Here is a 13107-nt window from a genome sequence, read left to right on the forward strand (position 1 = left end):
GATGTGTGACCTCCATCAGCCTCAGTTTCCTCAGCTGTAAAATGGGGATCCTATTATAACATATCATGCAATTGTTAAATGAAATAATGTGATAGTAAATGGAAAGCTAACTGGCATGAAGTATGAGGGATGTAAGTATGTACTGATTTTAGTTCTCTTAACAGTGCTAAGCAGGAGCCAGTTAGCTCTCTAACATCTTCCAGGGGCCAGAAGGAGAAGGAAATCAGCCCTACTTCACACAGCCCTAGTCATATGGGCTGGGGTGCCTTAGTCCATGCTACAACATTTCCTCATGTCTAAGGGTGGTGTGTGTTCAGGTGGCAGGGGTAAGAATGGGCATACAGTGGCTCTTAGATGGCCATCCACATGTCTAAAAGCCTAGTGTCTAAGAAGACCTGCTCAGCTAGTCTAATAGGCATTAGAAACTGAATATATCCCTTTCCCAGAGTGTAAAAGAAAACCTGCATTGCTGCTGTCAACTGATGCAACCTGCAAATTTCACCTCTGTCTTTTATGGAGTTATGGGCCTGGGGCTAACACATCTACAGCCACCATCTCCTTAACACCATACCCCAACCCTGCTTCAGTCCCTTTTTCCTATGGTCCACTTACAGGTCCTTCTTTGAACAAACTTTCGCAAGCTAAGCCAATCTCTCCCCTTATTTTAAAAGATAATGACTCACAGTTATAAGATGATTACCATCTTGCAGTCACTGTTCTAAATGCCTCACACATGTTCCATCATTTAATCCTCACAATCAACTTATGAAGTAGGTGCTGTTATTACCTCCATTTTAAGTGGGAAAGCATAGGAATTTGAACCTAGGCAGTCTGATTCCAGCATCAATGCCCTTAAAAATTATTTTATATTTCCCCTATTTCTTTTTTAAAAGTTTTTAAATGATTTTATTTATTTATTTTTAGATAGGGAAATGGGGGGGGGAGAGGGAGAGAGAAACATCCATGTGTGGTTTCCTCTTACACACCCCCTCCTGGGGACCTGGTCTGCAACCCAGGCATGTGCCCTGACTGGGAACTGAACCAGTGATGCTTTTTCTCACAGCCTGGCACTCAATTCACTGAGCCACACCAGCTAGGGCTTCTCCTCTTTCTTTTTAACATTTATTATGGATATTTTCAAGTATACAGAAGTGTTGAAGGAGTTTACAATTAATACACACATATCCACTACCTAGATTCTATGATTAGTACTTTACCATGTTTGCCTTATGACATATCTCTCTGTTCACTCCTCTATCCCCCCACCAATCCATCTTAATTTCTTGATGCATTTCAAATTAAGTTACAAACAATGTTATCCCCATATAAATCAAAAGCTTAAATGTAATGGGCAAATTCCTTGAAATACAAGCTACCAAAGCTCATTCAAGAAGAAATAGATAACCTAAATGACCCTATATTTATTAAAGAAGTTAAATTTGTAGTTTAAAAAATCTTTCTACAAAGAAAACTCCAGGCCCAGTTGGCTTCAGTGATAAATTCTATTTAACATTTAAGGAAGAAATAATACTAATCCTATACAAAATCTTCCTGAGCATTGGAAGAGGAGGGAATACCTTTTAGTTCATTTGGTAAAACCAGCACCTGGATATAAAAACCAGACAAGGATATTAGAAGATAGCTACAGACTAAAATCCATGATAAACATAGACACGAAAATCTTTAACAAACTATGAACAAATCAAATCTAGTAACACATAAAAAGGATAAATGCATTGTGACAAAGTGGTGACACTAGGCTGGTTCTTGTTTCAAAAATCAATCAATGTAATTCATTATATCAGTAGACTAAAAAAGAAAAACTACATGATCATCTCAATAGGTACAGAAAAAAATTTTGAAAAAAAACCAATATCCACTCCTGATAAAAGCTAGGAATAAAAGGGAACATCCTCAACTTCATAAAGGGCATCTATGAAAAACCTACAATTAATGTATTTAATAGTGAAATATGGGGAACAAAGCAACAATACCCACTCTCACCACTTCTATTAAACCTTGTATTGGAGGTCCTAGACAGTGCATTAAGGCCCCTCTCTTCCCTAGAAAAGGCATATACAGTGGAAAGAAAAAACTGAAATTATTTCCATTTGCAGGTGACATGATTGTCTATTTAGAAAATCTTTAAAAAAAGCTACTAGAACCAATGAATGACTTTGAAAAACATACAGGATACAATGCCAACACAACAAAATGGAATTGTATTTCTATGTAATAGTAACAAAGAATTTTAATTGACATTAAAAAATATTATTTACGGGACTTCCGGCAAGATGGAGGAATAGGTGGACGCACCGTGCCTCCTCGCACAACCAAGATTAGAACAACAAAGATTTGCAGACAGACTATCACTCAGAACTGACAGAGGATTTATCTGAATGGAAGTCGGACAGCCAAGAAGTTGAAGTGGACCCATACTTCCAGGCTAGTAGGAGACGACGAGCCGGGCAGGTGCGGGGCTGGCGCGGGTCGGTGGCACGTGGAGTTCGGGGAAAATTTGGCGCGAAATTGGTGCGACAGCTATCCAGGGCACAAGAACGCAGCGGTGATCCCTGAGTATGCAAACTGTGGCTGGCAGACCCAGTGGGGCAGCAATTGTGGACCAGGGCAGAGCTAGCAGCCCAGAATCCCAGAGAAGGGTCTGAGCCCAGGAGAATGGAACTACCGCCATTGTTCCCTCCCACCCCTGCCCCCGCCCCGCCCCCACATATAACGTCACAATCTAGCGACCGGAGTGCCCAGCCCCGGTGAACACCTAAGGCTCTGCCCCCCACTGTAACAAGAGTGACCAGACCGGAAAAAAAAAAAGGAGGAGAGATAGGGAAAGACATAAGATATGTTTCCAACAGAACAGATCAGTCCCCCAGGACTCATCCTTTTGAGCGACCAAGAAATAGCCAATCTATCAGATGCACAGTTCAAAACACTGGTGATCAGAAAGCTCACAGAACTGGATGATTTTGGGCGCAATTTAGATGAAAGGATGCAGGTTACCATAAAAGAGATGCAGGAAGATACGCAGAAGAGAGCCAATAGTGAAAGGAAGGAATCTGAGTCTCAAAACAATATAGTGGACCAGAAGGAAGATAAAATCAACCAAGCAGGAAAGCATGATGAAATAAGAATTCAAAAAAATGAGGAAAAGCTTAAGAGCATCCAGGACACCTTTAAACATTCCAACATCCGAATTATAGGGGTACCAGAATGGGAAGGGGAAAAGCAACAAATTGAGCACGTATTTGAACAAATAATAAAGGAGAACTTCCCCAATCTGGCAAAGGGAACAGTCTTCCAAGAAATCCAAGAAGCTCAGAGAGCCCCAAAGAAGTTGGACCCAAGAAGAAACACACCAAGGCACATCATAATTACATTAGCCAAGGTAAAAACGAAGGAGAGAATCCTAGAAGCAGCAAGAGATAAGGGGACAGTAACCTACAAAGGAGTTCCCATCAGACTGTCAGCTGATTTCTCCAAAGAGACCTTACAGGCAAGAAGGGGCTGGAAAGAAATATTCCAAGTCATGAAAGACAAGGACCTACACCCCAGATTGCTCTATCCAGAAAAGCTCTCATTTAGAATGGAAGGGCAGATAAAGTGCTTCTCAGATAAGGTCGAGCTAAAGGAGTTCATCATCATCAAGCCCTTATTTTATGAAATGCTAAAGGGACTTATCTAAGAAAAGAAGATAAAGAAAAAACATGTATAGTAAAAGGACAGAAAACTCACAATTATTAACAACCACACCTAAAGCAAAACCAAAAGAAACTAAGTAAACAAGTACAACAGGAACAGAACCACAGAAATGGAGGGCACATGAAGGGCTTGCAGCAGGGGGTTGGGAGGAGGAGAGAGGGGGAAAAGGTATAGAGAATAAGTAGCATAGAATGTAGGTTGAAAATAGATAGGGGTAGGGCAAGAATAGTACGGGAAATGTAGAAGCTAAAGAACTCATAAGTATGGCACATGGACATGAACTAAAGGGGGGGAATGTGAGTGGGAGAGGGGGTACAGGGTGGAGGGGAGAGAAGGGGGGAAAATGGGGCAACTGTAATAGCATAATCAATAAAATACATTAAAAAAGTTAAAAATATATTATTTACAATAGCATCAAAGTCATGAAATCTTAGGGATAAATATAACAAAATATGTGCAACACTTGTATGCTGAAAACTATAAAGTAAGTTAGAGCACCAACAGACTTCAAAAACTTCAGCATACATATCGTTAAATAAAGTTCCATATTTGTTTATAATATTTAAGGCAAAATTTACTTCCAGTGAAATGCACTAATATTAATTATGCCTTTGTTGAATTATGATGAATGTATACGCCTGTGTAACTCAAACTCTTGTCAAGATACAGGATGTTATCATGACCCAACTAAGTTCCTTACAACTTTTTCCAGTCCATCTCTGTGCAACCTCCCATAGGCAACCACTGTTTTGAATTATTTTTCCATAGAATAATTGTTTTAGAACAGCCTAAGTGCCCATCAGTAGTTGAATGGGTTAGAAAAAATTATGGTGCACAATGGAATACTATGCAGCAGAAAGAAAGATCGCCTACCCTTTCTGATGGCATGGTTGGATCTGGAGAACATTATGCAAAGTGAAATAAACCAGTTGGCGAAAGACAAATACCATATGATCTCACTTAAAAGAGGAATCAAATGAACAAAATAAACTAACAAGCAAAAGAAAACAAGAGACATGGAAACATGGAACAGACTAACAGTTGCTAGAGGGGAGGGGGAGGGGGACAATTGTGGAAAGAAGGGGAAGGGTTTAGTCAAAGAACAGGTATTAATGACACCTGGACTGTGGGATCGAGGGGTGGGATGGGCAGAAGAGGGCAAAGGGGGGAAAATTGGCACAACTGAATAGTAAACAAGAATAATAAAAAAGAACTTTATTTAAAATTAATAGTAGAGTATGTACTCTTTTGTATAAGGCTTCTTTCACTCCTAAGTTTCATTTATTCAAAGAATATGCATTGAACAATTTTATACATAGAGTCACTCAGAAGTGTCTGCCTATGCAACAACAGTTCAACACAGAAACTAACTTCTGGTTTGAATGCACCAGCCAAAAGGTGGCACTAAGAAAGCCATGGAGAAGGAATCTGGCAGTGAGCTGATAAGGACCTATGGGGTCCTCCCAGAAGTGCCCTGGGAGGTGGGGGTGGCTTATGTTAGGTTGGTAGGTCATAACCAGGTATAGCAACAGCCAGTCTAAACCTAGTTCTCTGACAGAGAGAGAGACTGGAGAAGAGGGGAAAGGATTCATCCTTTAGGAAACCAGACAAGTCAGATCTCTGAAAGCAAAGCTTGGAGGACCATTTGCAAATTTTGGAGCTCCAAATAGTTTTAAAGCAGGAAATGGAAGGGAATACATGCTGTTTTGTATCAGGTACTAGTCCTGACACTCTATATACACAATCTTATTTCACCCTCATAACTGATTTATGAGACAGCCATTATTTTCCTCCACTTCGGTGATGAGGTAATTAGACTTTATTTAGTACTGCCCATTTTATGAAGCAAAAATTCTTTTTGTCTCTTTAAAAATCACATAACTACAATTTTTTGTGGTTGAATGACATAGGCAGTCAAATTTCAGGTATCTCACGTAGCACTATTTTTGCCCATATATCTCTTATGGCAAGGGATATGAAGGAAAAAATAAACAAATGGGACTACATCAAATTTAAAAGGTTCTGCACAGCTAAAGAAACCATCATCAAAATGAAAAGGGAACTCACCATATGGGAGAATACATTTGCCAATGATACATATGATAAGCATTTAATTTCTAAAATATATAAAGAATTTATGCTACTCAACACCAAGACGACAAACAATTCAATTAAAAATAGGCAAAGGACTCGAATAGCCATTTCTCCAAGGATGGCATAGAGAGGGCCCAGAAACATGAAAGGATGCTCAACATCATTACCCATCAGAGAGATGCAAATTAAAACTACAATGAGATATCACCTCACGCTGGTCAGAAAGGCCATTATTAATAAATCAACAAACAACAAGTGCTAGAGAAGATGTGGAGAAAAGGCAATTCTAGTGCACTATTGTTGGGAATGCAGACTGGTATAGTCATTGTAGAAAACAGCATGGAATTTCCTCAAAAAATTAAAAACAGAACTGCCCTTTGAACAGGCAATTCCACTGCTGGGATTATATCCTAAGAACCCTGAAACACCAATCCAAAAGAACCTATGCACCCCTATGTTCATAGCAGCACTATTTACAATATCCAAGTGCTGGAAACAGCCTGAGTGCCCATCAGTAGATGGGTGGATCAAAAAACTGTAGTACTTTTACACAATGGAATACTACAGAGCAGAAAAAAATAAGGAATTCCTGCCTTTTGTGACTGTATGGATGGAACTGGACACTATTATGCCAAGTGAAATGAGCCAGTTGATAAAAGACAAATATCATATGCTCTCACTTATAATAGGAATCTAGTGAACAAAATAAACTATCAAGCAAAATAGAACCAGAGGCATAGAATCATGGAACAGACTGACAGCTGTAAGAGGGGAGGGGGATGTGGGGAATGGTTGAAAGAACATGAAGGTATTAGTCATAGAACATATGTGCATGACCCATGGACATTGACAATGGTGTGGGGATTGACTGTGGGAGGCAGGCTGGGTGTAGGGGTGCAAAGGGGAAAAATTGGGACAACTGTAATAGCATAAACAATAAAATATTTAAGTTTAAAAAATTACATCATTGCAAATTTTGGTGGTTGAATAACTTGCTTAAGGTCACTCAGATACCAATTATAGAGTTAGGCTATAAATCCTAGTTCTGTCCATTTTGTGAAGGAAAAGTTATTTTACTCTAACTCTAAAAATGAGGAAACTGCAATTTTGGTGGCTGAGTGTCCTGTGCAAGGTTAATAAGCTACCATATGGTAGACCAGGACTATACAGTTTTAAGAAATTATAATTGTTTTCAAATGATTCACCTCACTTTCTCCTTAGAAAGAGAATAACGAAGCTCACCCATGCAAGAACCAAGTCCTCACCTGCACTGTTGGCTTTCTGGGTTTCCAAGCATTGCCAAGTGCCAAGCTGCTGTCCTCGAGGGTACTGTGCTGGGGATTATGATAGCAAGCTGAACACCGAATGCATTGGTGGTGGTGGCACCGACAGTTGTAGCAGTTTGGCATCATATTTCTCTTTCGCAAAGCAGGGCAGATTTCCCCAGAACAATAAATGCAAGGGTCATGTACTATAGCTCCCTGGACACTGCAAGAGTAAGAGCAGGTCCTGTGGTAATCAAAATCACCACAGTGCAGTGGCTTACAACACACAGATTGTTCTAGACCCTTGCTTGCAAAACATTCTGAGTAAGTAGGAGTTTCTGACTGAAGGGGTGAAATGGAATGATATGATTGGTCTGTGGCATGATATGGTTGGTCTGTGGAATGATATGATTGGTCCATATGATGGTGCCTCAATTCCCTGTAGCTGGAGCTCATTGGCTGGAAGTTCTGGTCTATAGGTTTTGGTCTCTGGGTAAAAGTCTTATTACTATGAGTGGTTAAACCTGGCAAATGAGAGGTTGATAAGGATTTGCTATTCTCTTCAAAAAACTTTCTTCTGTCTGCAAAGGGCAATAGGATGGCTTCCTCCCCAGCTTGGCCAGTAGAAGCCTTCAATTCCTTGTTATCTCCTGGGTTGGAAGAGCCTTCCATGACTAGTGCCACATGCGGCTGCCGGTTGTGCTCTGGAGACCATCTCCAATGACCTCCATGGACTCCATGGTGAACTTTTGTTTTCTCAGAGTCTGAAGATGGATCAGATGCTTTCCACCAGGTGTTCAGGTGCATAGAGAACTGGCCAGGCCTCTGGCCAGGGCTTATTTGTCCCTCCAAGCCTGTCCTTGATTCATGGCTCTCAGGGGCTTTGCTGAGGCACTCTGAAGATCTAGCCCTAAGCATCATACTCTTGTTAAAGGTCTTGTCTTTAGGGCTTGGTGGTTTTTTATATGAAGGTAGAGGAGGTGAGTTAGAGGCAGGAAGTAGAAGACTTTCTAGGGGCTCCTCAGTCTCTTCCACTGGCTCCTTAGTGTCACACAGCTGTGATAAGGGACTCTTGCTTTTATGGAGCTGAGCCTTCCTCCTCTGAATTTCATTACGCAAGTTGGTAGCAAAACGCTCACTCTTCCGCCGGTTTTGGATTGAGCGGCCCCGAGTTCCTCCATTTCGCCTACCACCCACCTGGCCACACTCCTTGGGCTCATTGTTCCCTTCTTCAGTTGCCTCTGTGGTGCCAGCTACTTTAGTGGTTGGAGAACAGTCCCTGGTTTGTTGAACAAGAGAGCCAGAGGGAGAGGGCTGCTGGCTGGCCAATTCATTACCTGCTCTACTTATTCTGCTTGGGTCCTGGAAACCTCTTTCTGGAGGGTGTCCATCAGTTTCTTCATGGGGGGAGCTGCTTGGGCTCTGGTGCCCTGAACCCAAAGGCCTATTATCTACTTGTCTGGTCTTTCTCTCCTTGCTGGGCTGGTCCTGGTTTCCCCCTGCAGGAGGACATGGACTTTTCTTCCCTGTGTGGCTGCTATGCAAAAGGGACAGAGTCCACTCATGCCCATCCTTCCCAGTTGGGAGCTCCATCCCCTTGCTACCCCTGGTATCGAGGTGCACATGCTGCAAGTGGGATGCCAGCAGCTGTTCGGGGGCACTATGGCGATGACCTGTGGGTCCCGTGAGGTGTGAAGGACTGCCAAAAGAAGAAGTCTTAGCTAGCTCTGCTGAAACCTTGTTGAGTGGGCTGGAATCTATGCTGGAAACTTTGTCGTATGATTTTTGGAATCCAACAGCTTTGGCTGAGGCCTCTATCAGTAGGTGCTCATAGCCCTGCTGATTAGATTCAGAAGGTTGTTTGAGCTTACAATTCTGATGGCTCTGATTTGTCATTTGGTCTTTCCCACTGATGCAGCAGAACCTGTTAGGGTTCCTTGGGCACAGCTCAGTGTCTAAGCTTGGTTTCTCCTTCTGTTGCAAAGAGTACATAGGCTCAGAAGCCCTCCGCTGCTCTCCATTGTGGAGTTGGCCTCTGGAGGCCTGAAGACTATCTCGCCTCACTGGAGGTTGTGGTGGACCCTTGGCAGCTTTGGTAGGCCCTGAGTGGTGGACCTCCTGTGGGAGGGATGACATCTGGGAGCTGGGAGTCAAATGGCCCCCGTTGGTATGCTGGGTACCTCCTGAAGTCTCAACCACATTAAGCCTGCCATTAGGGGACTTACTTAATCCAGGGCCTTGCATGACACAGTCTGTAGAGGCTGGATCCTCTGGCCTGAGGGAAAGGGCACAGTCAGAGGCATTTGAGCTTGCGGAGAAGGAGCTGTAAGCTGAGTCACGCTGGTTGGGGTACATGTTCTGATCAATGGGCAAGAGGTGACCCTCATAGGTGGCTTGGACTGGTTGTTCCAGGCTCTCCATGCTGCCAATGGAGCTGCTTTTTTCAGTGCTGCAATGCCGGGAGAGTGGACACCACTGCACACACACGTCACTGCAAGACACAGGGCATACTGATTAGTTAGCCAAATTACCAGATCCCTTTCTCACCGTGGCCAGCCCTGCCATGGGAGAAGGCAGGACAACCCAGAGATACCCATGCCACAAATGAGAGTGACACAAAGCAAGAAAGGAAGTAAGGAAAACAAGGAAAGGGATGGACACTGGGACACTACAGTGATGTGGTAAAATGGGAAATAAAACAGCATATGGAAGGAGGATGGAGCAACATCCCAAAGACTAAAAGTGTGAAGAGTCCATTGGGGATTATGCTCTGTTTGACATCAGTGAGTCTAAAATTGCTTCAAACCTGTCACTGTCCCTTGGGAGTCAGCATGGGGCTCTATGCCAGGAGAGGCAATCACAGTCTATCACCATTAGAGAAGGGCCTAAAGGCTGATTCAATTTCAGCTAGCCTATTTTGTAAATCATTGCTTTTGGAATTTGACCATGCATCAGAATCACAAAGAGGGCTTGTGAAAACACAGGCTACTGGGCCTCATCACCAAAGTTTTAGGTCTGGGTGAATCCTGAGAATTTTTACTTCTAACAAGTTGTCAGGTGATACTGCTGCTATTGGTCCAGGGAGTATGCTTTTGAGAACCACTGGTATAAAGTGAGTCCCACAAGGGAAGTGATTTTGAAGAGGTGATTTTTCTCAAGATCACCTAGTTCTAGCCTGTGGCCCAGACAAAACTGGGATTTAGGCATCCCCTGTTGTTTTTTTTCCCTTGATTATAATAATACTGACAATTTACTGGAGACCTGCAATGTGTCAAGCACTGTAAGGTTTCTTATTTCAAACTTAGGGCAAGAAATTATTATCTGCACTTTACAACTGAGAAAACTGAAACTTCAAGAGTCAAGTAAACTGATTACAAAGCTGCTAAAAGAAGGAGATTTGGAATTAGAACCCAGGTCTCTGTAAGTCCAATGTCTTAGCTTTTCTGCTATCTGTTAAATGGGAATATAGTAATATCTGCATGAGAGGGTTGCTTTGTGAGTGAAATTATATAATAAAAGTTTTCCTGGCTGGTGTGGCTCAGTGGATTGAGCATCAGCCTGTGAACCAAAGGGTCATCAGTTCGATTCCCAGTCAGGGCACAGGCCTGGGTTGCAGGCCAGGTCCCCAGTAAGGGCCATGCAAGAAGCAACCACACATTGATGTTTCTCTCCCTCTCTTTCTCCCTCCTTTCCCCTCTTTCTAAAAAAAAAATAAATAAAAGTAAACCTCTTATCATAGCCTGGGTACCTAGCAAAAGTTCAATACATGGTAGCTGCTCCTCTCTTGATTGCTATTTCCATTGCTATTTTTATCAGCATCCTCTCTACTACTAGTATTGATAGTACAGTGGCACTTGCCCATGATGCTCCCCTCATCCCCCATGTTATGTAAAACCAACCTGGGGAGACCAAGGGAGGGACTAAGATTGGACACGATCTTGAATTTTAAGTATGATTTCTCACACACAAAGCCAAATTGAGCCAAGTCATGTCATAACTCCCGATGACTAGAACCTCAGAGGTTGCAGGTTATACTCAGAAGAGCCACAGTTCAGAAAGCTACAGCTGAGCAGTGGCAGGAGCCCATGAAACTCTCAGGTCAGTCTCCCCTAATTCTTGTTCCCGTGCTGCCCCTTAGCCACTCTGTTCACTTGACCTCTGGGCTGGAATCCTTCAATTCTTTTTTGACAAGGGGATGTGCTGCCCATCCTACCACCCTTCCTGCTGAAAGCAACCACACCCTCACTCCAACAGGAGCCAGGATCAAAATGCGTTTCTGTGTATTCCTCCAGAGCAAAATTTTCTCTGCCTCTGCCCTGAGCCCATGGTTTCCAATGCCAAGTAAAGTCACCAAGTGGGGGCAAACTCAACCTTTAGCTTCCCTGAGCCTCCTCAACAGAAATCCCTTCTTGGAGGGATGATCTTGTTATGGGAGGAAAAAGACAGCTGAGGCCAACATATTTGCTGGTTCTGAGCTTGCTGAAACAGTTGTCTGCCTCTTCTTCTGGGCAGTTGTTTCAACAACAAACTATACCACAGCCTCTGCATTGAGAGATTCTCACTGCACGTAGATCCTGTTATTCAGGGAGGTCTCACTCTGAGGGCTTTGGTTCTGTGACAGAGCTGATGAACACTGGATGAGATTGTTAGTAAGTCACTGTAGACAGGAAAGGAGCCCTCGGGCCTTCTTTCATAAAGAGATCAAGGAGATGAGGAGGAATCATGGAAAGTGTCTGCAAAAGAGCATCTAGTGAAACAGTATGAAAAGCAGGGAAATGTGGTGCCTTTTAAGCCAAGTGAGTTAAATACTTCAAGGAACATTTTCCAGAAGAAATAGGACTGACTCAAAGTCACAGAGTTAGCAGCAGACTAGGACTAGAACACAGACTGAACTCCCACTCCATTTTCCATTACAACACTCTGGGCTCTATAATATCTAATTGGTTCTAGAGCAGAAGAGGAGTGGCCACATTGTCTACCCTCCAAACCATCTTGAGAGGAGAACTGTAAACTCACCTTGTGTTACAGCCAGAATGCCAGGACAAGCTGAAGGCTTCAGAAGGGATATGCATGGTGGTAGCTGCTTCAGGGCATCCCTCTAGCAGCTTGGCCACATGCCATGAGTGCGGCCTACTGACAGGGGCATTTCTCCTACAGCAAGAAAGGGGCAGGAAGTCAGCTTAGGGAACCAGAGCTGAAATCACTTCCCAGGCAACTTCCGCCCCCACCCCCTCTTTCCCTAAAATGAAGTAGAATATCTTGCAAGGAGCTGGTGTGGGAACCTTAGTGGTCCTCCTCAGCTCCCAGTACTCAAATCTCCTTCATACCAAGGGTAAATCCTGAGAAAGAAAATGTTCACTTCACACAGATATCGTGTTCATCAGTGTATCCCAAGCACACATAGGAATTCCAGACACACAGTAGATGCTCAATAAATATTTGTAGAATAAATGAGTGCTACTGACCAATGAACAGTGACCCTACCCTAAGTTATCTTGGAAGAAAAAAATCAATCTGGCCAATTTTCCCATTTTTCTCTAAGAAAGGAATAGGGCAGTGGTTGAGAAGTTTGAATAAGTCAACACTGAGCTTCAAATCCTCTAATCTTGGCTTATTCATTTGATAAGCATTTGTGTGTGTTTACTGTGTACCTTCTTTGTATAGCTCTGGTGATACAGAGATGAATCAAACATAGTCTTTGCCCTTGAGAGTTATAGATCAGTGAGAAGGACAGAGTTATTCAAATAAAGAGTGGTAAAGGCCTTGAGAAAGTGAAAGATAAGAAGTGAGACACCTGCATATGTAGGAAAAGAGGTGGTAAGGAGCCCCAACTCCTGCCAGGCAAAATAGAACAGTGTGGTGAATAGAGTGTACTAGCTGACAGAGGGGACTGCTGCTCAGCAGGGTAGGGGTGAATAAAGGGGAACAGGTCTAAGGCCAAGGCCCTGGATGTAACCACAGGGTCTGTCTGGTGCTGAAAACTGAAGCAACAACTCTTGAACTGACTGGCTTATACAGGACCAATCCCTGTTTC

The 13107-nt window shown here is 43.0% G+C and overlaps 1 protein-coding gene across 2 annotated transcripts in view; it reads right to left on the reverse strand.

Moving 5' to 3' along the window:
• The window catches only part of SHROOM4 (shroom family member 4), a 262555-nt gene that overhangs the window by 40767 nt on the left and 208681 nt on the right, over positions 1–13107 (reverse strand). Inside the window, exons 3-5 of one of the 2 annotated variants that reach the window (XM_036017050.1) lie at positions 12090–12224; positions 7488–9564; positions 7074–7445 (exon numbers count right to left, since the gene is read on the reverse strand). In XM_036017050.1, coding sequence (XP_035872943.1) covers positions 7074–7445; positions 7488–9564; positions 12090–12224 — 2584 coding nt within the window. Of the gene's footprint in view, positions 1–7073; positions 9565–12089; positions 12225–13107 lie in introns of both variants that reach the window. The other variant, XM_036017049.1, reaches the window with a different exon arrangement.

Source organism: Phyllostomus discolor, chromosome X (assembly GCF_004126475.2).
Source record: "Phyllostomus discolor isolate MPI-MPIP mPhyDis1 chromosome X, mPhyDis1.pri.v3, whole genome shotgun sequence".
Taxonomy (NCBI): domain Eukaryota; kingdom Metazoa; phylum Chordata; class Mammalia; order Chiroptera; family Phyllostomidae; genus Phyllostomus; species Phyllostomus discolor.